Source organism: Clytia hemisphaerica, unplaced genomic scaffold (assembly GCF_902728285.1).
Source record: "Clytia hemisphaerica strain Z4C2 unplaced genomic scaffold, Clytia hemisphaerica genome assembly, whole genome shotgun sequence".
NCBI classification, from domain to species: domain Eukaryota; kingdom Metazoa; phylum Cnidaria; class Hydrozoa; order Leptothecata; family Clytiidae; genus Clytia; species Clytia hemisphaerica.
The window spans coordinates 510,684-535,995 of NW_027103727.1; the positions used below are offsets into that span (position 1 = coordinate 510,684).

The 25,312-nt window shown below is 35.3% G+C and overlaps 2 protein-coding genes across 2 annotated transcripts; one reads left to right on the plus strand and one right to left on the minus strand.

Annotated features, from left to right (window-relative positions):
• Positions 1–292: 292 nt before the first annotated feature.
• LOC136804854 (uncharacterized) lies at positions 293–3,940 on the minus strand. The gene is made up of 3 exons (XM_067061372.1): positions 3,901–3,940; positions 952–1,775; positions 293–802 (listed from the first exon to the last, which is right to left on the minus strand). The coding sequence occupies exons 1-3, from the start codon at positions 3,938–3,940 to the stop codon at positions 293–295; spliced, it is 1,374 nt and encodes a 457-aa protein (XP_066917473.1).
• Positions 3,941–19,674: 15,734 nt separating this feature from the next.
• On the plus strand, positions 19,675–23,862 carry LOC136804855 (neurofilament heavy polypeptide-like). Its single transcript, XM_067061373.1, has 3 exons — positions 19,675–19,834; positions 21,809–22,167; positions 22,498–23,862. The coding sequence occupies exons 1-3, from the start codon at positions 19,675–19,677 to the stop codon at positions 23,860–23,862; spliced, it is 1,884 nt and encodes a 627-aa protein (XP_066917474.1).
• Positions 23,863–25,312: the final 1,450 nt, after the last annotated feature.

A 25,312-nucleotide genomic window follows, 5' to 3' on the forward strand; every position in this document is an offset into this window, starting at 1 on the left:
CTATCAAGTATTTCGAGAATGAGTAGCGTTCACTCACTTTGGCAGGAAGTGACGAATGTCCAGAAGTCTTCGTGAATGAATGATGTTGGTTGCTCTCGAAGGTAGCCTCTTTCATCATTTGGGTAAGGTCAGAAGAGCTAAGAGTAATCTGACTCACCTTTTTGATGGGGAAGTCCTTGACATCAGTTGTCATCCAGGATTCACCGTTGATCCATCTCGAACTGTTGTTGATGTCAAACAGCTTGCAACCACGACGTGTTGGAAGGTCGGCCAACATTTGCTTCGTGTTGACTTAGTACCAATTTTCGGATGACGTGAAGCGTTTGATTTCAATGATTCGATTACGTGCAAATGGCTTTAGAGTGATCTCGTCGTTGCTGATCCAGTGCAGATTGATTGTACTATCAGTTAGTTTGATTGATCCATCATGTTTTGATTTGAGTGCACGTCTGACGACCTCACCAGTATGGGCATTGAGCACAGCAGCAATGAGCTCTGCACGTGGTTGCGTTGTCGGTGAGATGACTTTGGATCTCGAGAAGATGAGTTGCGAGGAATATTCGCCATTTTTACGGAGCATTCGTGCGTAGATAGCGACAGCTGCTATTTGTTTGCTAGCATCCCCAAAATCGACAGTGTTGATGTTCAGATTGACTGCATCTGGAGGAACGATGGTTCTTTGATACCGGATGGTCTTGATTTCTTGCATCATGGTGAAGTTATCTTCCCAGATTGGTCTGAGATTGTCAGGAATGGCATCGTCCCAACTGAGTCCAAGATCGACAAGGTTGCGAAGATCAAGCTTGAATGAAGCGGTGATGGGTGTCAATTTGCCAGTGATGTCGAATATTTCACCAACTTTCGAAACGCAATGACGACGAGTGAGCTAATGCCGACTTGGATGGTTGGCTTTTTACCACGGTGATTTTTGGAAAAATTCAATTCGGTTACGTCGATGGAAATTTGATCTGATTTCGGATACCAAATGAGACCACCAACGCCGATTGATTCTCCATCTTTGGTCAAGGATGCTGGAGGATCATCACCACTGAATGTGAAACCTTTCAAACCGAACCCTCCCCGACTGAGAGCGATTTCCATTTGGTCGGCTCGTTGTTTTGAGGTTTGATCATCAACTTCACCAGACATGCAATCGTCGACGTACAAGTCTTCCTTTACGATTCGGTCAACTGCTGGGAATACCTCTTTTGACAAGGATGAGGTTTGACGAATGCCTCGTTCGGATTGATTGCCACTTGATCGCACACCGTATATCAACGTCTTTATCACTTTCTCTTCAGGTGGCTGGTTGATGTTGAGTGTGTCATGCCATAAGTATCGTTGGTAGCGTAGCTTGACGGAATTATACATTTTGGTGACATCGGTATGGAAGGCGGATCTGTAAGTATACCACCTGATAAAGATTTCCACCAATTTGTTCATTCCATTGGTTCCTTTGGCGAGGATTGAGTTTAAGCTATATCCGCTACTTGTTGGCTGTGATGCATCGAACACAATTCTGCATGGCGTTGTTAGCGAGCTGAGTTTCCATACAGCCCGCCATGGAATGTAGTTTTGGATAGCGTTTGATGACAGTTGATCTTGCTGGTCCTTTGGAAGATTATTGACGTAATCAACGTGTCCAAGTCTTTGAAGCTTACGTTGGGATTCTAATACATCTGACTTGTCCTCTGGATGACGATTAAGCTTTGAAACTTGTTGATTGTAGACTTTCAGTGCCTTAGAACGGTTGGGCACCAAACAAGTGATGGGATCTAGGATGAATGGTAGTCTCCAGGGGATTAAGGCGGGGTCAAAATGCTTGTAACGTTACAAATCATTTTCAGAAGCTCATTTTGGGCTCAAACAAAGCGAATGACTAAGTAGAATAGGATTCAGTCCAGGCAGATGTTTTTTCATTTTGAAATTTTGCATAATTCGCAAAAATCCTCAATTTTGCGCTATTTTGATGATGTCATAAAAATTGAAATCCCAATAACTTTTGATACAATTATCAAAATAATTTCAAATTTTGACCAAAGATGCATATAATGTTTTCAGAATTAGATAAAAAAATTCATATTCAAATTCTGTTAGTTCTCTAACAGAAAATATATCAGAATTCCTTTCTAAATGTTTACAACCAATAACAAAAGAAATACACTCATACATTAAAGACACCAAAGACTTCCTAATCAAATTAATGAAAAACCAAAATTTAGCATCCCAAACAAAGTACCTAGTGACCATAGATATCAAATCACTTTACACAAATATCCCACATGAAGAAGGTATAAATTCATGCTTGCATTACATAAACCTACATCGATCAAAAATCCCGACTTACTCTCCTAATAACAAAATAATAGAAACACTGTTCAGATTTATACTTGAAAACAATTACTTTATGTTTCAAGATACACTCTATAGACAAAAATTTGGCTCAGCTATGGGCAGCCGAATGTGTCCAGCATATGCCACCCTATTTCTTGGAAAACTAGAAGAAGAAAAAATACTCATAGAACCATACTTATCAAAGATTTTATTATACAGCAGATTTCTAGATGATATATTTCTCCTGTGGAAAGGTAACCTTAAAGAGTTAAACGAATTTAATAGTTACATAAACCAGATACATGACACCATTAAATTCACAACAGAACATTCGGAAAACATGATTAACTTTCTAGACACCACAATATATATTGACAAAAAATCACAAACATTCAAAAGCAAAATCTATACAAAAGACACTGATGCAAAACCACTACTACACTACACCTCATACCACCCACAACATATGAAAGAAAACATAGTCTATACACAGGCACTTCGTTACCGAACACTCACAACAGACAATAAACTATTCAATGAAGAATTGAAAGTTTTAAAAGAAACCTTCATAAACAGGGGTTACCCTAAAACATTAATCGAAAAGAAATTCAAAAAAACAAAACACATGACACAAAAAGAATGTTTACAAAAGAAAAACAAGTGGAAAAACAAAAACAAAAACAAATACCTACAAAAAACGTATCAAAATTCACAAAATTCTAAATATTACCTTCCGTTCGTTATCGAATACTACGAGAATCTTCAACCAATTAAAAACATCCTAAATAGACACTGGCATCTACTAAAAAATGACCACACATTGAAATCTATCTTCCCGACCAGACCTCAGATTATAAACAAGCGACACAAAAACTTAAAACAACTACTCACACGTACACCCTTTATAACAGATTGATACACTTACAATATATTTCATAATTTTTATCAAGTTAATTAATTTTTGAAAATACATTTATAATACATAAAACATCCACCTTGATTCTTAATTAATAATTATTATTCTCACATCTCTACTTATCACATTCTTCATCTACTTTTACTTCTCGGAAAATTCCAACCTAATCGTTTCAGCCACCCCATTAGAGGTTTGAACTGAACCGGTTATCAATAACGACTTTAAAATCAAAACAATAGCACAATTAAAACCTAACGGACTTGAAAAGATATAATAATAGAAGTACTCAAAAGGTTAGTAACTAAAACGCCAAGAACAATACGAATAACATAACACAATAAAAAAATCGGCCCAGGCCCACAATACAAAAAAGAAAACAATACTTACAACCAAATTGACCAATCATGGGACGCAAATAAAACAAGAACAATAGGTCTATTCTCACAGAAAACCACAAAATCAAAAATTTGAAACCACGAGATCCTTCTCTAATCAAAAGCAAAGCTTCATCTATGGAAAACACATTTATCGAAGGTGAGAATGAATAATTACTTATATCTTATGAATCTTAAAAATCCAAACTCTAAACCAATATAACTTTTGAAAAGAAATGAGTTATGCTACCATTGATATCTTAATGCACCGCTAACCTGTGACTAAGGCGTTTTCCTTATGGAAAACCGAGGACATAGTTTCCTTGTTGTAACATGTGGTTAAGTGCATGGTTCCTTAGTACTCATTTCCGTATAAGATAAATAGTGACAAAGCAGTTGTCACCACAATGATAAAGTATTTAGATAACTATGACAAATCAGTTGTCACCACAATAATAAAACATTAAAAACAGATATATATATCTAAAATAGAGGAGACATCCTCTAACAACAACAAACAACAAACAATTCTTTAGGAAAATCTATGATAAATATATACCTTAAAATACCCAAAAAACACCTTATTATAAGAAAGTCTGAAAACTCTATCCCTAGAAATAATATTTTCTATCAGTTGTTTCCATAAAGATTGCGATATCCTCAAAGTCTGAAAAGCTTTGATGATATATAGAGTTTCAACCTAATAAGAACAATCTAGAGTATAAACGAGCAGTACTTTATACTCTAAAAACAAATAAAAACAAAATCTAAAAACAAATAAAAACAAAATTTATAAAAAAACTATAAGTACACTTACCCCTCTCACACAATTTTTTTCTTCAAAAAATTAAGAATCAAAGTATTCCTTGCTCAAATTTAAAATTGAGTTTTGAATATAAGATTAAAACTCTCAAAAAATATCACCAAAGAAAAACACAAAAATTCAAACACAAAAATCTAACTACAAGAAACTCATATAAAAAAACTTCTTTCACTACGTAAAAATATACATAAACATAACTGAAAAAACTGAACACACAAAAAATTAAGTGAACAATAAAACTGAACACACAAAAAATTAAGTGAACAATAAAACTGAACACACAAAAAATTAAGTGAACAATAAAACTGAACACACAAAAAATTAAGTGAACAATAGAACACTCGCTGAAAATTAGCTCATCTGTATTATAATACAAAAGAAAAATACTGAAACAATAGAACTCCAAAGGGCCGGCGATTTGCACAATTACTTCGCCGCTGCGCAGCCTTTCGCAAGATATAGTGTTTTCTTATTCAAAATTTTTACATTCGCGACTTCGGCGCAGCGGCAAAACCCAACGCGCAGCGCACCCTTTCGCAAGACATAAACCTATTTATTCTTTAAAATGTCTACCTTCGCGGCTTCGGCGCAACGGCGAAACATATTGCGCAGCGCAACCTTTCGCTTGATTACACTTTCTTTTCTGACGACATTTGATCTGACGTCACTTTCATTCTCAGAAACTCTGCATGAGCTTCAGTTGCTGTTAACAAAGATTTGCGCTGCGCGATATGTTTCGCCGCTGCGCCGAATCCGCGAAGGTCATTTCAGGACACAAAGTAACTCTTTATAAACGCGAAAGACTTGCGCTGCGCAATATCTTTCGCCGCAGCGCCGAAGCTGTGAAGGCCATTTCTGATGTGAAACTAATCATATAAAATGATATTTTAGCATGGATAATACTGCTTCGCGACTTCGGCGCAGCGGCGAAATATATTGTGCAGCGCAAGTTTTAGAATGATTACACTTCTTCCCGTGACAACATTTGAACTGGATATAAAATAAATCATACCATATGCGAAAGACTCGTGCTGCGCAATATGTTTCGTCGCTGCGCCGAAGCCGCGAAGGCTGTTCCATACATAAAATAACTCATACCATATGCGAAAGACTCGTGCTGCGCGATATGTTTCGTCGCTGCACCGAAGCCGCGAAGGCTATCCAGACATAAAATAACTTATACCATATGCGAAAGACTCGCGCTGCGCAATATGTTTCGTCGCTGCGCCGAAGCTGCAAAGGCTGTTCCATACATAAAATAACTCATACCATATGCGAAAGACTCGTGCTGCGCGATATGTTTCGTCGCTGCGCCGAAGCCGCGAAGGCTATCCAGACATAAAATAACTTATACCATATGCGAAAGACTCGCGCTGCGCAATATGTTTCGTCGCTGCGCCGAAGTCGCGAAGGCCATTTCAGACTTAGAATAACTCATATCACACGCGAAAGGCTTGCGCTAACTGCGTAAGCCACGCGCAGCGCCGAAGTAAGTGTGCAAATCGTCGCCCCACTCTAGAACATTCGCTTCATAGCTCATCTCTATTATAATACAAAAGATAAAGTATCTTTCACAAAACACTCGCTACAAATTATCTCATCTATATTATTATAAATAAAAGAGAAAAATACTGAAACAATAGAACATTCGCTTCAATTAGCTCATCTCTATTATAACACAAAAGAAAATTTTTCACAAAACACGACGAAAGAACACTCGCAGAAAACTATAATCTATAACTATCTCTATAATGAAGTAATATTCAAATATAAACAAATAAAAACGAATAGCTAGAACAATTCAATTCCACCACTACTAAAAAATACATATATAACGTGAAGAAACGTAAAAATTTTTACAACAAAACTTTGCAAATATAAAACAATTTAATTTAATACAAAATAAAGATTTCCCAAAGATAAAAGACTCCACGATTTTTTTATGAAAATATTAAACTACTATTTAATAATAATGTTCTTATAAACAACAGAATGAATCTCCAAACAGTACAACAAAAGAAGCTAGTGATAAACAATATGAGATTTTTTATTTTACAACCGTTGTAAAAAAACTAACTTAAAAGTTTTTATAAGAAACACAAAAACACAAAAGAAACCAAAAACAATCCTTATATAAATTAAACATATTAAGTTTAACCATGGTTCAACAAAGTACAAAATACGTTTTTCATTACTTAAAAGTTTGTCATAAGAAATGCATAAACACAAACACAAATAACCAAAAACAATTCTTATATGAAAATTAAAAAATTAAAACATTTAAATACAACAGTAGACACAATAAAATTTTTTATAATTTTATAGACTTTGACGACAAGACAATGAGTGAAATTGCAAAAACACCTGGACTAGAAGCAAAACAAAACAACAAACAAATCAACAAAGAAAACCAGATGGAAGATTCAGAAGACGAATTCGACCGAGCACTACCAAAAGCACGACCATTCAAAATACCAAAGAAAAAGGCTACCGAAACTAACGCGAACGATATGGACACAGAACACATGCAATCGAAATATAGACACCACGCTACGAAAGTCCTTCAACATACGTCGAAGCAAACGAAGTTGATCAATTCGAGGAGATTGAATTCGATTTCGAATGGCTTTATCCCAACACTGCAAACAAAAACAACTTTAAGTGCCGATTTAAAGAAAGTATGGGACGAAAACCTATTAAAAGCAGGAAAAGAAGCGAGAGAAATCATCATACGACACCACGGCCAATGGATAATCCACCATTCCAATAAACGGAAGGAAGCTAAAAAATCATTAACACCGGACACAATTTCAAAGCTTAATAAAGAAGCACAAAATGAACATTATAACAAAAAGCAAGCAACAGAAGAAGGACCAACACCAGCCAAGAAATCAAAAAACTAATAAGAGACATGTATATAGAAGAACAAAATATTTTTGAAAAAGGAAAACAATATAATTTTAACTTAGGAAAACAATGTAATTTTAACTTAGGAAAACAATATAATTTTAACTCAGACAAGAACATTTATCAAAAAAGAAAAACAACTATCAACAATAATCCAAATCTTTCTCAAAAACCACAGAACTACAACCAAAAAATTAAACCTCAAATAATAAAAAACTTATCAAAAATGAAACTCAGGAAAATAGAACAAGATCTACTTAAAAAGGGACTAACATTCGTTCCGACCCCAACACTTAAAAAATACAAAAAAGATCTCCAAATAGCACTAGAGAAATTCAAAAACAAAATGTCTACTATGTACTATTTTCGAAATAATAAACAAAAACCAAAAATACTTTGGAGAAAAAGTCACTGGAAGGCTCCCCCACCTGAAAATATGAAACTAAAAATATACTTCAAAAAAATCACAGCAGACATAAGAAAACACATTAAAACTGTCGAACAAATAAAATTTACCAACAACTTAAACAAATTCGAAAGAAAAACACTAGAACGCCTACAAAAAAACAAAAGAATAGAAATAAAAAAAGCTGATAAAGGAGGTTGTATAGTCGTCCTCGATAAAACAATGTATAAAGAAAAGGTCATGGACCATCTTAATGATACGAACTCTTACGAAATTATAGATAAAAGTCCACTGAAAGATGTCAAAACAAACTTAGAGGCCTTCCTGGATACTATATTCTACCACTACCATATAGACGATAATATATATTAATATTTTTACCACCAGAACAAACCGCGTACCAGCCTATTCTATATATACCTAAAATACATAAACCTTTAATTCCAGGAAGGCCAATAGTATCTTCTGTTAGTTCTCTAACAGAAAATATATCAGAATTCCTTTCTAAATGTTTACAACCAATAACAAAAGAAATACACTCATACATTAAAGACACCAAAGACTTCCTAATCAAATTAATGAAAAACCAAAATTTAGCATCCCCAAACAAAGTACCTAGGACCATAGATATCAAATCACTTTACACAAATATCCCACATGAAGAAGGTATAAATTCATGCTTGCATTACATAAACCTACATCGATCAAAAATCCCGACTTACTCTCCTAATAACAAAATAATAGAAACACTGTTCAGATTTATACTTGAAAACAATTACTTTATGTTTCAAGATACACTCTATAGACAAAAATTTGGCTCAGCTATGGGCAGCCGAATGTGTCCAGCATATGCCACCCTATTTCTTGGAAAACTAGAAGAAGAAAAAATACTCATAGAACCATACTTATCAAAGATTTTATTATACAGCAGATTTCTAGATGATATATTTCTCCTGTGGAAAGGTAACCTTAAAGAGTTAAACGAATTTAATAGTTACATAAACCAGATACATGACACCATTAAATTCACAACAGAACATTCGGAAAACATAGTCTATACACAGGCACTTCGTTACCGAACACTCACAACAGACAATAAACTATTCAATGAAGAATTGAAAGTTTTAAAAGAAACCTTCATAAACAGGGGTTACCCTAAAACATTAATCGAAAAGAAATTCAAAAAAACAAAACACATGACACAAAAAGAATGTTTACAAAAGAAAAACAAGTGGAAAAACAAAAAACAACAACAATACCTACAAAAAACGTATCAAAATTCACAAAATTCTAAATATTACCTTCCGTTCGTTATCGAATACTACGAGAATCTTCAACCAATTAAAAACATCCTAAATAGACACTGGCATCTACTAAAAAATGACCACACATTGAAATCTATCTCCCGACCAGACCTCAGATTATAAAACAAGCGACACAAAAACTTAAAACAACTATCACACGTACACCCTTTATAAAAGATTGATCCACTTACACTATATTTCATAATTTTTATCAAGTTAATTAATTTTTGAAAATACATTTATAATACATAAAACATCCACCTTGATTCTTAATTAATAATTATTATTCTCACATCTCTACTTATCACATTCTTCATCTACTTTTACTTCTCGGAAAATTCCAACCTAATCGTTTCAGCCACCCCATTAGAGGTTTGAACTGAACCGGTTTATCCATAACGACTTTAAAATCAAAACAATAGCACAATTAAAACCTAACGGACTTGAAAAGATATAATAATAGAAGTACTCAAAAGGTTAGTAACTAAAACGCCAAGAACAATACGAATAACATAACACAATAAAAAAATCGGCCCAGGCCCACAATACAAAAAAGAAAACAATACTTACAACCAAATTGACCAATCATGGGACGCAAATAAAACAAGAACAATAGGTCTATTCTCACAGAAAACCACAAAATCAAAAATTTGAAACCACGAGATCCTTCTCTAATCAAAAGCAAAGCTTCATCTATGGAAAACACATTTATCGAAGGTGAGAATGAATAATTACTTATATCTTATGAATCTTAAAAATCCAAACTCTAAACCAATATAACTTTTGAAAAGAAATGAGTTATGCTACCATTGATATCTTAATGCACCGCTAACCTGTGACTAAGGCGTTTTTCTTATGGAAAACCGAGGACATAGTTTCCTTGTTGTAACATGTGGTTAAGTGCATGGTTCCTTAGTACTCATTTCCGTATAAGATAAATAGTGACAAAGCAGTTGTCACCACAATGATAAAGTATTTAGATAACTATGACAAATCAGTTGTCACCACAATAATAAAACATTAAAAACAGATATATATATATATCTAAAATAGAGGAGACATCCTCTAACAACAACAAACAACAAACAATTCTTTAGGAAAATCTATGATAAATATATACCTTAAAATACCCAAAAAACACCTTATTATAAGAAAGTCTGAAAACTCTATCCCTAGAAATAATATTTTCTATCAGTTGTTTCCATAAAGTTTTGGATAGCGTTTGATGACAGTTGATCTTGCTGGTCCTTTGGAAGATTATTGACGTAATCAACGTGTCCAAGTCTTTGAAGCTTACGTTGGGATTCTAATACATCTGACTTGTCCTCTGGATGACGATTAAGCTTTGAAACTTGTTGATTGTAGACTTTCAGTGCCTTAGAACGGTTGGGCACCAAACAAGTGATGGGATCTAGGATGAATGGTAGTCTCCAGGGGATTAAGGCGGGGTCAAAATGCTTGTAACGTTACAAATCATTTTCAGAAGCTCATTTTGGGCTCAAACAAAGCGAATGACTAAGTAGAATAGGATTCAGTCCAGGCAGATGTTTTTTCATTTTGAAATTTTGCATAATTCGCAAAAATCCTCAATTTTGCGCTATTTTGATGATGTCATAAAAATTGAAATCCCAATAACTTTTGATACAATTATCAAAATAATTTCAAATTTTGACCAAAGATGCATATAATGTTTTCAGAATTAGATAAAAAAATTCATAAAATTTGATGACGTCATCACTTTTAAGGCAAAAAACTAAAATCCTTAAAAAATGCTGACGTCATCAAGATTTTGAAAATTTTTGAAATTTTTTTGAAAATTTGCATTGAAATGCATCTTTGGTGAAAGTTTGAAATTATTTTGATGATTCTATCAAAAGTTATTTGAATTTCAATTTTTATGACGTCATCAAAATAGCGCAAAATTGAGGATTTTTGCGAATTACGCAAAATTTCAAAATGAAAAAACATCTGCCTAGACTGAATCTTATTCTAATCAGTTATTCGCTTCGTTTGAACCCAGAACGAGCTTCTGAAAATGATTTGTAACGTTGCAAGAATTTTGACCTCCACGAACCCGCCTTATTCCCGTGGAGGTGTTGCGATCGTCACTTGCTCTTCAGATTTTACGATAACTGATTTATTGATGAGTTCTTGTTCGACCTCTTCACGAATGCTTGTTACCTCTATTGATCCATTGGATATACAATCGACACAAGAACGACATTTGGTGCAACGATAGGTAACTTCACTGCCGGCACTTTCAGCAATGTCGAACGTTGATTGTTGGCCAGGATACTGAAGTTGCGATGGATCACCTCCAGCTTTCTTGTAGGCTTCGTGGACGTCATGCTCGACTTGGCCGTTCAAATGGTAGGTTGGAAATGTTGAGGTGATTTTGTCCAGTGATATTCCAACAAATGTTGCATCCAAGTTGATAGGAATTTGGCACTGCAATTCGGCATCCAATGATTTGACTGATGACGTACGAACGATGAAATCGTCACATCCAGAATCGTAGAAAATCAGATACGGTTTATGGTTGATGGTGACTTCTTGAAACTGGAAGAAGGCTGATTCGTCCACAGAGTCCTTTGGTGATCTGGTTTGGAATGATGAAATTGCAATGAAGTTGGAGATGTTTTTGGAGAACTCTGGCATGTTGTTACGTTTGCTGATGCACCTCTGCTTGAATCGCTCGACTTGGTTGACATTTTCTTGATCCCTCTTGTGTTCTTCACAGACAAGCACGTGTTTCTTGATGGTGAAGTTGTCATGATCTTTGTGTCTGCATATGAATTGACGTTGACATTTACCTTCCTGATGCTTGCCAGTGTCGACGTGGGCACCAGGGAAGAGACATTGGTCGGTGACACAAATGTTTACGTTTTAGGATGGAAAAGCGTTCAGAAGGTGACATATCTGCAAATTCCTTGCAGACAAAGTATTGGATCAGCTTTTTTCCTTTTGGTCCAATGGTTGTTGGATGATCCTTTGAACCACAAATGGCGCACTGAGTTTGATCGTCTGGAATTGGAATTGAAGGATCTCGAATGCTTGGATGCGAATGCTAACCTCTTGGTGGCTTGTCAGTGTCTAGCGATGTCAGGAGTTGCTTTTGCTGTTGAACTTTTAAGTCTCTCTCATAATGCGAATGCTGACTTCTTGGTGGCTTGTCAGAGTCTAGCGATGTCAGGAGTTGCTTTTGCTGTTGAACTTTTAAGTCTCTCTCTAAAAATTCTATCAGTTGAAACCAAAGTTCTTTACCCTCTAAATCTTGGTCACAAATAGACTCAAACCATCGAGTAGTTCTAGAGTCACCAATCAATTTGTAGAGACGTTGGATTCCATCACTGTTGTAGAGCTTGGCTTCAATGTTGTGTTGTTCTGATAGTGACATTAGGTCTTTCATGAGAGAGATGATCTTAGTGAGAGCTTCAGAAATTTTGGATGGATTTTTAGGCCTCCAGATATTTTCGAGACTGGATAGCTCTTGCAGTCTATTGTTCAATAAAATGTTTGTGTTACCGAATGATGACTTTAGACGTTTCCAGATTTCGTCAATGTTTGTTTCAGCTTTCACGATTGACAGGGCTGGATTCTCTGAATAATTGTTGCGAAGAAGGTCTGGCATGTAGTATCTTGGAGTATGACGTTTGTGGAGCGTCTCAAACTCGGTTTGGAATGAGTAAATGTCTAGTTTTGAGTCGAATCCACTGAATTTCTGCAGTTTGATTTTCAGGATCGAATCTTTGAATGTTGAGAGTTTATCGATCTCTCTGTCGGCAAGCTGCTTTTTGACGTTGGTTGAGAAGGTTTGAAGAGAAGTAATCAAACGTGAATACTTCTGCTGTAGCATTGTGACTGATGGCTCCTTAGTTGTCCCAGTTGTGTCTCTGATAATGACTTTGATTTCGATTGCTATCTTCTTCATTGACTTCGTGATATCGGGAATATCTTTACTTGGGGATTGGACGACAGTGTCCGTTACCTCATTGAAATCGATGGAAAAATTCTCGACGAATTCTCGTTGATCACGTTTGGTTTGGTTTGCATCAGTGATGTACATTTGGATGCTAGAGATTGCTGAGTCGTAGGATTCGAAAAGCGTTTTGTCGATGGAGTCATTCGGCACTTTGATGAAGAGGTGACGTAGAGTTGATCTCATTGATCCAATTTTTGAAATGTTGTCATCGATCTCCTCTGGTGGTGTTAAACCGTCAATAGCAGATTCAATGATGAAGTCTTTGATTTCCTCCAGGATGAGGGTGATTGAGTTGATCACATGTTGAAGCTCATCAGCCACGACTCCTGCAGTGGCTCCGGTGTGATCAGGTTTGAGATGCTACCGTCCTACGCTGTACCGTCCTCACTGAACATTTTGTAATCGATACGTTTCTTGGATCGTAACAGCATGGAAATTGTTAATGGTGCGACATGATTGATTTGTATGAATCAAGCTTTTGTTTGAATGAGTTTCTGATAGAATCGAGAGTCTGTGATTCGAGTATCTGTTTGAATGTAGCAGGGCAGGACCGCTAGGGATGTTTGTAACACGTGATTGTTGTGATATGGAATAGTGAAGTGTTCAAACTGAAATGAATACAAAGAAAATAATTTAGAAAAAATGACAATTTGACTAAATAAATGAAAACTAGGAATGATGATGCTAATTAGTGAAAAATGACTAATTAGTGAAAAAATGACTAATTAATGAAAATGGCTAATTAGTGAAAAATTACTAATTAGTGAAAAAATGTCTAATTAATGAAAAAATTACTAATAATCGCAAACAAAAAAGGCACGAAACGTGAACAAGGTGAGAACCAAATCTCTGACCGCCAAAAAGCCTGCGCACGAACGTGTGAATGAGAATGCGGGCGAAACGAGTACACAGCTGAGAAGACCGTGAAACCAGGGCACGGACGTGCAAAGCAAATTAAAAATGAAGGCCAGAAAATGAACTGAACTGAGCCAAAATGAAAACAAGGCAAGGCCAATGAAAAGGAAAAAGACTAAACGAGCAAGAGAGCCTGAGCACGAACGTGCGTGAGTGCAATGAAAGTCCAATGAAATGAATAAAGTAAATGAAAATCTAAATGAAAATCTAAGTTTTGAATAAATATTTTTGTTAATTTTCTGAATTTATAAATGTCAAATAACTAGAATAAATGCTTACCAGATTGCCCAAGTGTAGTCACTGTGTAAAAACTGCCAGGAAAAATGTACTTCGAATGTAAAAATTGAAATCAAAGTAAAACGATATCAAAATGTGAAACTCAAAAACATGTCTCAACACCATACGTCTCTAAAAGCTCTCGTGTAACTGAAGTGAGAATGACAAAACAGAAAATGTGACTATGGGCGAAAAGAGTCTCAAGGGAAGATGACGTAATGAAATATGTATCAATGTTGCGTATATGAAATAATTGATTTTATTAATGATAAACTTTAACAGGAGGGGATAACGGAGATGAAGGTAAATTGAGGGTGAATGGAGATGGAGGTGCGAGCAAGTGGAGATTTCTTTTTTGAATAAGTATTGTCAAGTTAGTTGAATAAACAATTGGCTGGGTAACATTTCCTAGGGGATAAAACTCCACATACACATTGTCATCAGTTGTTAATGACAATTGAGCCATTTTGTTAATAATTCCTTCCTGTCTTTTCGTTCTACATTGTTGTCGTTTATTTTTATCTTGGATAAAGTCTATTGCTCTTTCTCTTTTTGATTCAGGATCTTTTTGTTCAGAGGATAACAGGAACACAACTTTAGCACTCTCATTATAAACATTGATTATCCTATTCATTTTGTTTTAATATTTGTGACTCCCCAAGCGAATTGGAGTACATAAAATTAAGACCGGTCTTGCACCGGTCCCGTTTTAGCCGCTTTTGGACCGGCCTTTTGACCGTTCTGGCCGTTACGATTATTAAAAGGGCCGATATCGTACCGCTCCTTAACGCTATGTTTAAAAAGCGGCCAAAAGACCGGACCGTCAACCGGCCAGATCGGCCGATCGGCCGATTGACCGGTCCGTCGAAAGGCTTTCTTGTCCGTTTCTTTTCTTATTCGGTTGCCGGCTTATTTTTCGCCTCGTTTTCAAAAAATGTAAACACGATAATTCCTTCTGACAGGGAAGACATGAAAGAGATCTACTTGACTTGCTGGTTTTGGTACAAAAACAAAAAGTGCTATAAGTTCTGGTTTTAATTTTCGGATATTAAAATTTCTTTATTGAAGACAACAAAGAAGGAGGATAGATGTACTTTCATTCTTTTTACATTTTCCTTCTTGTTCAAAGGACTTTTAGTAGATTAGAAAAACTAGACATAAGATATAAACTTATATCTTTTTTATTATTGGTACCCAACCCAAGCTCTATCCAGGAGAAGTTAAGATAAGATAAGATAAGATAAGATAAGTCTCTTCTCGTTTTTAAGTAAGGAAGGAACAGTCTAGATTAGCGCTGTTATTTTTTACTGTAGCTCAATCTTATCTTTGTTGTTCGTTGACGTGTTCGTTGCTATCTCTAACAGTCTAAAGCTCCTCTTAACAGTTTTGATTTTAAGACTCACGATTGACCTCAGACGAGTGGGAAAATGTATACATAAAACATACTTGTCAAGTTGAAGCAATTATAGTTTTATGTCTTGTGAAAAGCTGCATAAGCAAGATGTAAATATAAAAGAATCATTTGTCATTAATAGGGAGGAAAAGTGTCTGAGTGTCGAGCAAGACACATCTGTTTTTTATGTCTGTTTAAAATTTGACTAGATTCTTTTGATTTAAATTCTGCTTGCGCGTTGGCCTCAATATATCAACATTTAATGCTTTTAATTAATGTGAAAAATGGGAATTGAATGGTTTTTGAGCTCCCAAGTGCCAAGAATTCAAATTTAAGAATTGTGTCGTTCACTAAATATACATTTTTCAACGAAAAGTGAAATATAACATATAGGCGGCAATCGAAAATATGTTTTGTTCGCGTCAAAAATCATCTAAAAATTGAGTCGGTTGGTTGGTAGTAAATTTAGTCGGGTTTTTGGACAATGTTTTCAAAGCATAGTTTTTAATATTTATTTGCTCGCTTGATGAAAAACTTTGGTCGGCCGACGCGAACGGAACATATTTTTTATTGTGATGTCGCCATAACTTTTTACTGAAAGAAAAAAATATTTACAATACCGTCAAAATTTACAATAAAATAAGGTTATAGCTAAATTATATACAGATTCAGAGTCATACCGATGTACTGTCACTGGGTACAGTACAACACCCAAAATAATTGAGAATTAAATTTGTTTGTTCTATACTTTAAATTATAACTTGAGCAAGCCAAATAAAGGTACCACAGTAGTGTTTTTTTTTTTAGAAAATAATTGTGGATTCTACTTTTTTTTTAGATTCAGACTAAATTGAAGAACTCTACTAATAAATATGAACATGAAGCAATAATTATAATGATCAGTTTAAAGTACATTGCTCATAAAATGATGTTTTTGTTGAAATTCCTTACAAGAAATGTCAAAGCACAATGAAAGTCATGATAAAATTAAGGAGCAACTAAATCCTCAGTACCATGTCTGCAAAATTGGCGTATATCGTTTCGTAGATACTCAGCACGAGCAACGGTGAATCCTTTTGGCTCAATAACATCAGGAAGTATTGCTGAAATTTGTGGTGGGTTGCGTTTACAAATGATCGACACTTTTACTGGTTCATCGTCGAGGGTTTCAGAGCAATAAACAATACCAGGCTCGTCTTTCGACATTCTAAAATGATGATATTTTAGGATGTCTTTGATGGTTTGGAACTTCAACGTCTTCTCGAAATGAGTTGTCCAGTCGTGTGTTTTCACGTAGACATCTTTGTTGTGTGACCCAACAAGAACAGAGAAGTTGCATTTTGTTTTGTCACATACGTCACCAATCTCGTACAATGATGACACTCTTGTTAGCCTCAGTTTCTTTTTGAAGCTGCCAAAACATCTAAAGAAATTAGAGTAACTTTGTTATAATAACGATTGGGATACTTTAATCAGATTTACCTTTGCAAAATAAATTTTCGCTAGGTAAAAAATTCAAGAAATTTTTTTGGATTAACTTTTGCGAATTGTAAAAGTCACAAAATTTGGCAAGATAAATTTTCGCGAAAAAGGGCAAAATTCCCAAAAGTTAATTCAATTAAAATACCTTGGAAAAATTTTGTTTCAGTTTTTTAGTTTAAAATTGTGAGTTTTACAGCAAATGTCAGACTTTATTCTATCTTTTGTACTTTAATTGTAAGTGGGGTAATGCATTTTTTCAATTTCTTTACACCCAAAATCATTCCCATTTAGAGCCTTCTTGGGTTTCAAATTTTCAAATATTTAACCACTACAACTAAATCACAAAATTTTTTTCGGAATGATATTCTACATACCTATCACAACTGAACTTTGTGTGACCTGCTATCATGAATGAGTATTCAATTTTTTCATGGTAGCCATTGAGAATTCTCCACATGAGATACCACAAAAATGCATTATTCTTATTCTGACCTGAAATTGAAAAATTGTTTAGGATAGTAAAAAAGACATTACAATGCTAAATTTACTGATGAATTTACATAGGAAGTTTGTTCGTTTGTTTTTTAAAATTGTTATTAGAATGAAACAATAGACAATTTTCGGATTTTTTACTATAAGTATATAATTTCAATTTAATGTCATATAATTTATCAGTAAAGTTAGCATATTATACTTTCAGAAAAACCATCATTAATAGAAATAATATTCAGAAGATTTGCAGTAGTAAGCTAAATTGAGAATATAGATTTAGACTTTTATAAGAATCAATAGGCTGAGATGTTCTTAACTTTGATACACGTTTTCTCAAATACCCCAACTTACCCTTGATGCCTAAAATACTTCCCTTGTTATAAGCTTTCATTGAGGAAAATTCCCATGCCCAAAATTGTGAGTTCTTCATACAGTTTTGATAAAATTTACCATTAAATCTGAGGCTCGATGTTCTTATAAAAGAAAAAGTGCGTAAACAGCCCAAGTCTTTTAAAAATAACTTACCAGAACAATTATCGGCGTGTAGATAAGAATCAGTTTCTCCCATCCCATAATTTTCAAAAAAGTGATGAACATAACTTATTGTTGCGTTTGCACCCTTTCCAGTTGTGTTGATCTCGTCAATTAAATAATTATATTGTAGGTTTATACCGTCATTGCAAAGTCCGAAAATTCCACACTTCCTAGGCGTCTTAAAAAAGATCGGTCCAGGTTGAAGAGGATTAGATGGGTAGTGTGTTTGCTGGGCATAATCCCAACTATAATGAGCCATTCCCTTGAACGAACAAGGTTCGTGACGCTGAAAAGCGTCGTTGAAATCGCGTGCATGAATCTTGGCTTCTTCCACCTGGGCCTTATAATAACGAGCCTCTTGGGTAGCCTGTATGATGTGGGCCTCGTGCGCGTCTTGTATTTCGTCGTTATCATCATCTTCGTCTAAACGTAACCTAAGGAGGCGCTCGTTGCCTTGCTGACACACCCAACACAGATCACCCATCGGTTTCGAAATTAAAACATTTGGCAATTGTGACTTCCACAATTGAGCAAAGGAACTTAACCCCATAAAATCAAAATTACACTCCAAGCATAGCTCCCGATAATTATTATAGATACTCTCTTTAGTTTCGAAAGAAGGAATGAGAAGTAACTTTGCATCATCGTCACGATAATTCGCAACACGGCCAGGGAGCGTTACTGCGTTCGAAATTGCAAAGTTCTCGATGAAGTTAACTGCCATCTCTCTTGTCTCCAAAGTAAATACATTATGGGGCAGTTTTTTCGTGTTGCCATGAACACGAGGAACGGGACCATTTTCCTCGAAATGCTTCGAAACAGTCGAGAAGAGCTTTTTAGAGAAGGTATGTGAAAATAAATAAAAATCTCGACATACACGAACACCACGTAGAGAATACTCAATTCTATCTCCATTTTTCGATTTCTGTGACGAAAGAAACCCCATGATCATCATGTCACGCTCTGTCTCGTGAAGTTCAAACATAGTATTTCGTAGCTCCTGAATGTCCGCTTTCAAAAATTGTAAATAGCATGGCGATGATTGTGCAGCTAATTTGCAGCCACAGCCCTCTCTATAAAATTTTTCTATCTTTTCTTCTTCAGCAACATCAAATTCACGTTGGTAATTCATTTTAATAACCCCGAATGCGATGATGCGGGGCAAAAAAAACTATTATATAGGGGAAGTACGGACGCAAAAGAAACAACCATTTATTTGTCAGTTGAATATTATATATTTATGATGTAATAATAATAGTATTTTGAATGTACAGTCTAATAGTATTCGTTCGAATAGTAATGCATTAATGTCATGCAAAATTGGAATCATCATGATATACTTTTCGGAAAGAACATTAATATTATGAGTGACGTGACTAAGTGAGTTAGTGACGTCAATCAAATCCGAAACACTTTTTTCGAACGTGAAACGTGCGTTCGAATTCTACGCGTGCGGGCCTATAAAAGGGGGAAAATTCAGAAAATCCTATTCTGACTTTAATTAAGATTAAGGGGGAAGTTTAACAATTAATCATAATGGAGAAAAGCAATTTGAAATTTACTTTACTATTTTGCGAAAGCGATCAAACAACTTGTTTAGTTCAAACAAAGGACGTACAATGGCTAGATTACGGTGAAGTTGGCTATATAAAAGATGGCAAAAATCTTGTTCGTGGCGAAGTTTTGGCAATGCGAGGTAATTAATTCTTATTTGTTTATAATAGCGAGATTCCGCAAGGAGGGTACTCTGAAATGCGAAATAAACGTGACAATAAGATATTTATATATATAGGCTAAATTGAGGCTATTTATTGGAGCAAAATAGGGATTCTTCTCTTTGAAAGCTGAAAATATTTTTAAAACTTACTAAACAGGGGAGCAGGGTCCTAATAAGGTCTGGGGGTTGGAAAATTTCCGAAATACTAACGAGCGGGCGTGTATTTGTCACCTAAGAGTATAAATCAGCTTGCAGATAAATTTTAATTGGAAGAAAGGGAAGCCCCATTGAGTTTCAAGCCCGAAGAGCTAGAGGCGAATCTGTAACCTTTCTCAGGCAAGAAAAAATTTGTTTTCGAGTGATAATTTTTCGAAATTTTAGTTCCAATCTATCATTTGTGTAAAAACCAGTAAAGCCCGAATAGGCAACTTAAAGCATTCTCCAGCAAAAATTTGACTTTTTTAATTTCGTGCCGATGGATAGGATCTAGCATTTTAATTGTTTTCGGAGAGCGAAATCAAAAAAGTAGGCGGCAAACGCTATTTCACATCTCTCAAACCGGTGAAATTGCATATTTTAGTCACGTGACTCTGGTAGGAAATCCTACCAAAACTTGGCTTCACTTTTCGATAAAAGCCGCAAATCTACGGGCTTTACAGATCTGTGCTTATACTTCATTGGGAAGCCCCTCCCCCTTACGACCAATTTCGTAGATATCTGATCTGCTCACTTTTTTCTCATCTGATTCTAGCGACGAAAAAAGAGCTGAACGAATTTGAACTCGAATGGGAGAAAAGGAAAGAACAAGAAGAAGAGGTATAAATCATATATTTAAGTAAATGTTCGGGTTGGGTGCATCGAGATGGGTACGTTTCGAGTTTGATACGAGTCGAATTAATATATTACGAGAATTTTCGTTTGGACGCATAGATATTGCCTCATTAATTTTCTTGCAAATTCGGGTTAGGTGCATCTAGATGGGTACGTTACGAGTTTGATGTGAGTCGAATTAATATATTACGAGAATTTTCGTTTGGATTCATCGATTTTGCCTCGTTAATTTTCTTGCAAATTCCGATTGGGTGCATATAGATGGGTACGTTACGAGTTTGATGTCAGTCGAATTAATATATTACGAGAATTTTCGTTTGGATTCATCGATATTGCCTCGTTAATTTTCTTGCAAATTCCGATTGGGTGCATATAGATGGGTACGTTACGAGTTTGATGTCAGTCGAATTAATATATTACGAGAGTTTTCGTTTGGATGCATCGATATTGCCTCGTTTCCAATTTCGTTTCGATACGTTTAGATAACTATTTCTTCAAGTTTGACGTCAATGATCTAAAATAGAATTGAAACGCATGTGACTGACTTTGCGAATTAGCGCAAGGTTCTTAGCATTTAACTTCTGGTCTGTATTTTAGACAATCCAAAAATTGAGATTAAAGTTATGCTGATTTTTTTTTATATGATCCACCCAATTTTCTCATCCGACCACCTGTTAAATGACGTCATTAGTTAACAGAGCAGAAAAATATTTTTTAAGAATTTTTACAAATCTGATTATACCATTGAGAAGAACGTATAAAATTCTGGCGAAATTTTTTAACATACCCGGATGAGAAAAATTAGGTGTCTCTTTGTTTTCTTAACTTTGCAGTTTTTGCAATTTTTTTACTGAAATTTGAAATTTAGTACGGTTTAAAATTGTCAAAAATCCTAAATTGCAAAATCTAATACATGAAAAATTTCAAAAATGAAAGAGAAGAGTGAGTTTATTTTTTAATTTTGACAAGAACTTATTTTGACAAACTCATTGAAAAGGTGTACTTGATAACAAAAAAGAAAGAAGTTATAATCTGCCACTCACCAAAATAAGTTTGTCAAAATTAAACTCACTTTTCTCTTTCATTTTAGATTTTTTTTCATTAGTAATTTCTCACTTTTAGAAAAAACAGAGAACGAAACATCTAAAGCAACCTTGACCCCTGAGAAACTACCATCTGAATCAACCTCCAACGCAACTATGACAGCCGCCAAAAAACTTTCTAAAGCAAAAGAATGCTCAGTCACCAAAAAACCTTCCAAAACAGCAAAAGCACCCTCAGCCGTCAAAAAACCTTCGAAAGCAAAAGAACCCTCAGCCGCCAAAAAACCTTCGAAAGCAAAAGAACCCTCAGCCGCCAAAAAACCTCTCAAAGCAAAAACACCCTCAGCCACCAAAAAACCTGCCAAAGCAAAAGCAACCTCAGCTGCCAAAGCTGCGAGAGCCAAAGACTCAGAGAAAGATAAAAGTGGCCCAGAACCAGTAAGTTACTTACGATTCCTTGGCATTCCAAGCATCTTTCTTTTTGTTATTCAAGTTGCGGACTGTAAGTTATGTAGTCAAGTTGGATAGTCATCAAAACCTGAAAATAACGAATAATAGTAATAATTGTGATTTCTATTTTATTTTTGGCAAGATTAAATTTTGATAATTTTTGTAATATTCAAGTGTCTCAACTAATTAGATTTTAGGCAAAAAAGAGATTTTTTTCTGAAAATTAGCCAGTTGAAAATTATTTTTGAAGGTTGTCCCATTTTTTGGCCTTTAGTTTCATGATTAATTATTAACCAAGACTTTATTTTATCTTTTCAGGCTAGAGCCTTGACTACAAAGGAGCAAGAGATAATGAATGCTTTTCGTGAGCGACAATCACAGAAGATTAAAATGGTCAATGGCTTCCTGATTGAAAAGGTTGATCTTTGTTCAAAGAGGGAACGCATTAAATCAAAAGAACGCAAAAACTTCATGGAAAAGGAAGTCAGACTAAACACGCCACAATTTGCAGTCCAGTCTAGACCGAAACGTACACTGTCACCAGAACAAACCGAAAAGAGCAACAAACGGAAAACCCTGAATGCAACCGAAACACCACCAGAAACACCGGAACAAGCCGAAACACTGGAACAAGCCGAAACACTGGAACAAGCCGAAACACATGAACAAGCCGAAACACTGGAACAAGCCGAATCACTGGAACAAGCCGAAACACTGGAACAAGCCGAAACACTGGAACAAGCCGGAACACTGGAACAAGCCGAAACACTGGAACAAACCGAAACACCACCAGAACCAACCAAAGCACCACCAGAACCAACCAAAGCACCACCAGCAACACCGGAACCAATCAAAACACCACCAGAAACACCGGAGCCAATCAAAACAATGGAACAAATGGAAACACCGGAACCAATCAAAACACCACCTGGAACACTGGAGACAACATTTTTTGAACAAACCCCGCCAGCATCACCCGAAACATGTAAGAAATTACAATCAACAGAACAGACACTGACAGTAAGACGCTCATTGACTTCCCCTCACCAACACTGGACATTACCAGGAGCGGGAAACCCTGTGATTTTAAGTGGAGCTTCGTCAAGACCTCGAGAGTCAAACTTTGAGACCAAATTGGACGAACTAAAAGACTGGATGAAAATTGAGTTCAATAGAATCCATACCAGAATTGACAAAATAAATGACATTAAATTGAATGACATTGGGCAAATTGACAATTTTGTCAACAACAACAACCTTAAAGATTGGATAACATCACCGCAAGAACCAGAGAGAGAAGTTGAAGTCATTGAAGTCACGGCCACAGAAGTCCAACCAAACGCAACTGCCGAACAACCATTAACAAATTCAAACCAACAGATACAGCGTATTGCAGAACAGCTTGCCGCATCTGCAGCTAGTGTTGAATGCGATGGAGTTATCATCAAACTTGCCGCAGAATATGCTGTCAGTGAAATCAAAAAGTGGTATACCATTCCAGAAATTGTAAGCTGCAACATTAATGGCAAACAAGGTTTACAAAAATTTGATGAAACAAAAATGCAAACAATTTTAAAATCTGCATATCAAAAGTTTAACATTCCTAAGTCTTTAGAATCACACGTTGAAAGGATGATTACAGCAAAGCTAAAAAAATACAGACAATGGATTAAAAAGCATTAAAAAGCTAATAACTAATCATGAAACACTTTCATTTTCCATTATTGAAATTATTTTAACGTTTGGAAATGGTTTCTGTCAGAATGATTTTAATTTAGTTTTGAAATGTCCAATCTTTTACACAAGATCTTGCCTTTTATTATCTATTCATTTAAAGGTTCTGTTCTGAGATAAAATGATTTCATTCGCTAACTCAGTTTTTTTAAATTACAAGTTCTTTCTTATTGAATAGATACAAATGTGAAGCAATTTTTGATCGAAAACAGAGAGAAATTTAAAATATTTTTTCATTGACTATCACAACGAACCTGCAACGAACATAATTTTTTTCACCCACCTTGTTTCTAGAAATAGAGCTTAATTGTTGATTGGGAAATGAGTACAGGGTTCAGGGTCAAACACCCTTAGTTATTTGTGATATGAAAGTTTGTAATTTGTATATTTTCAGTTTTTGAAATTATAGGCAGCCATCGCAGCATCATTATTTAAGTGTCAGTGCGTCGCCTGCCCGCATCATATTTTCACTGAGTTTCAAGTGCGGAGATGCAATAAAAATTCCAGGAAAAATCCAGAAGAAACAACTTAGTTCTTCAAATGTCTTTCTTTTTTTTTGGGGCAGAGGGCTTCAGGCGATATTTCAAAAACCCGGAAATTTTTCTGCCCGCCCGTCCGCATCAATTTTTGAGACCTTCTGCGACGCGAACATAACTAATTTTCGATGGCCGTCTTAGTTTGTTTGTATTAAACAATTCATACTTTTGAATACCAATCTTGAGATTGTTTTGAAAAAATAATGTTTTCTTTCCTCCAAAACCTGAAGAAGCAGTTCTTCTTCCCTTTTTTTTCTTTTACTTTCTTTAAACAATATCCTGTCGAACTAGAAAGCCCTTGGGGTTGTACTAGCAGTTTTTAAATGTACATAGTTTGAAAAACGTAAATAAAACTTAAATTTGTCCTGCTTTTTGCTTTGGTACAGTAAGAGAACTTTGGGTATGACACAAGCAAAAGTCTTTTTCTTTGCAAAATCAAAATTCTCAATTGGCTTCAATTATTTAAGTGTCAGTTTAATAAATGTTTTAAAATACTTACAATCTTAGATATAAAGATAAAAGCCAACAAAATAAATTTTCTGACACTACATCCAAGCACCTGACTCTTCAACAGCTTGAAGGCAAAAGAAAAGGTTCTTCGCACGTTGAGATTTTGATACTTTACGGAACGGTTTATTTCTCGACAAACAAATTGATTTCGGTACGTTCCGCAATATAAACTTTATCTAAAAATACTAAAAATATTACCGAACGATTCCCTAAAATACACATCGTTTGTTATGATTTTATCGTTCGCCGGCATTTATTTTGACCGGTAAAAAGACCGGACCAAAGGCCGCTTCAAAATTCATCCAAAGGCCGCTTCGAAATTCATCAAAGGCAGCTACAGTCGAAAAGGGCCG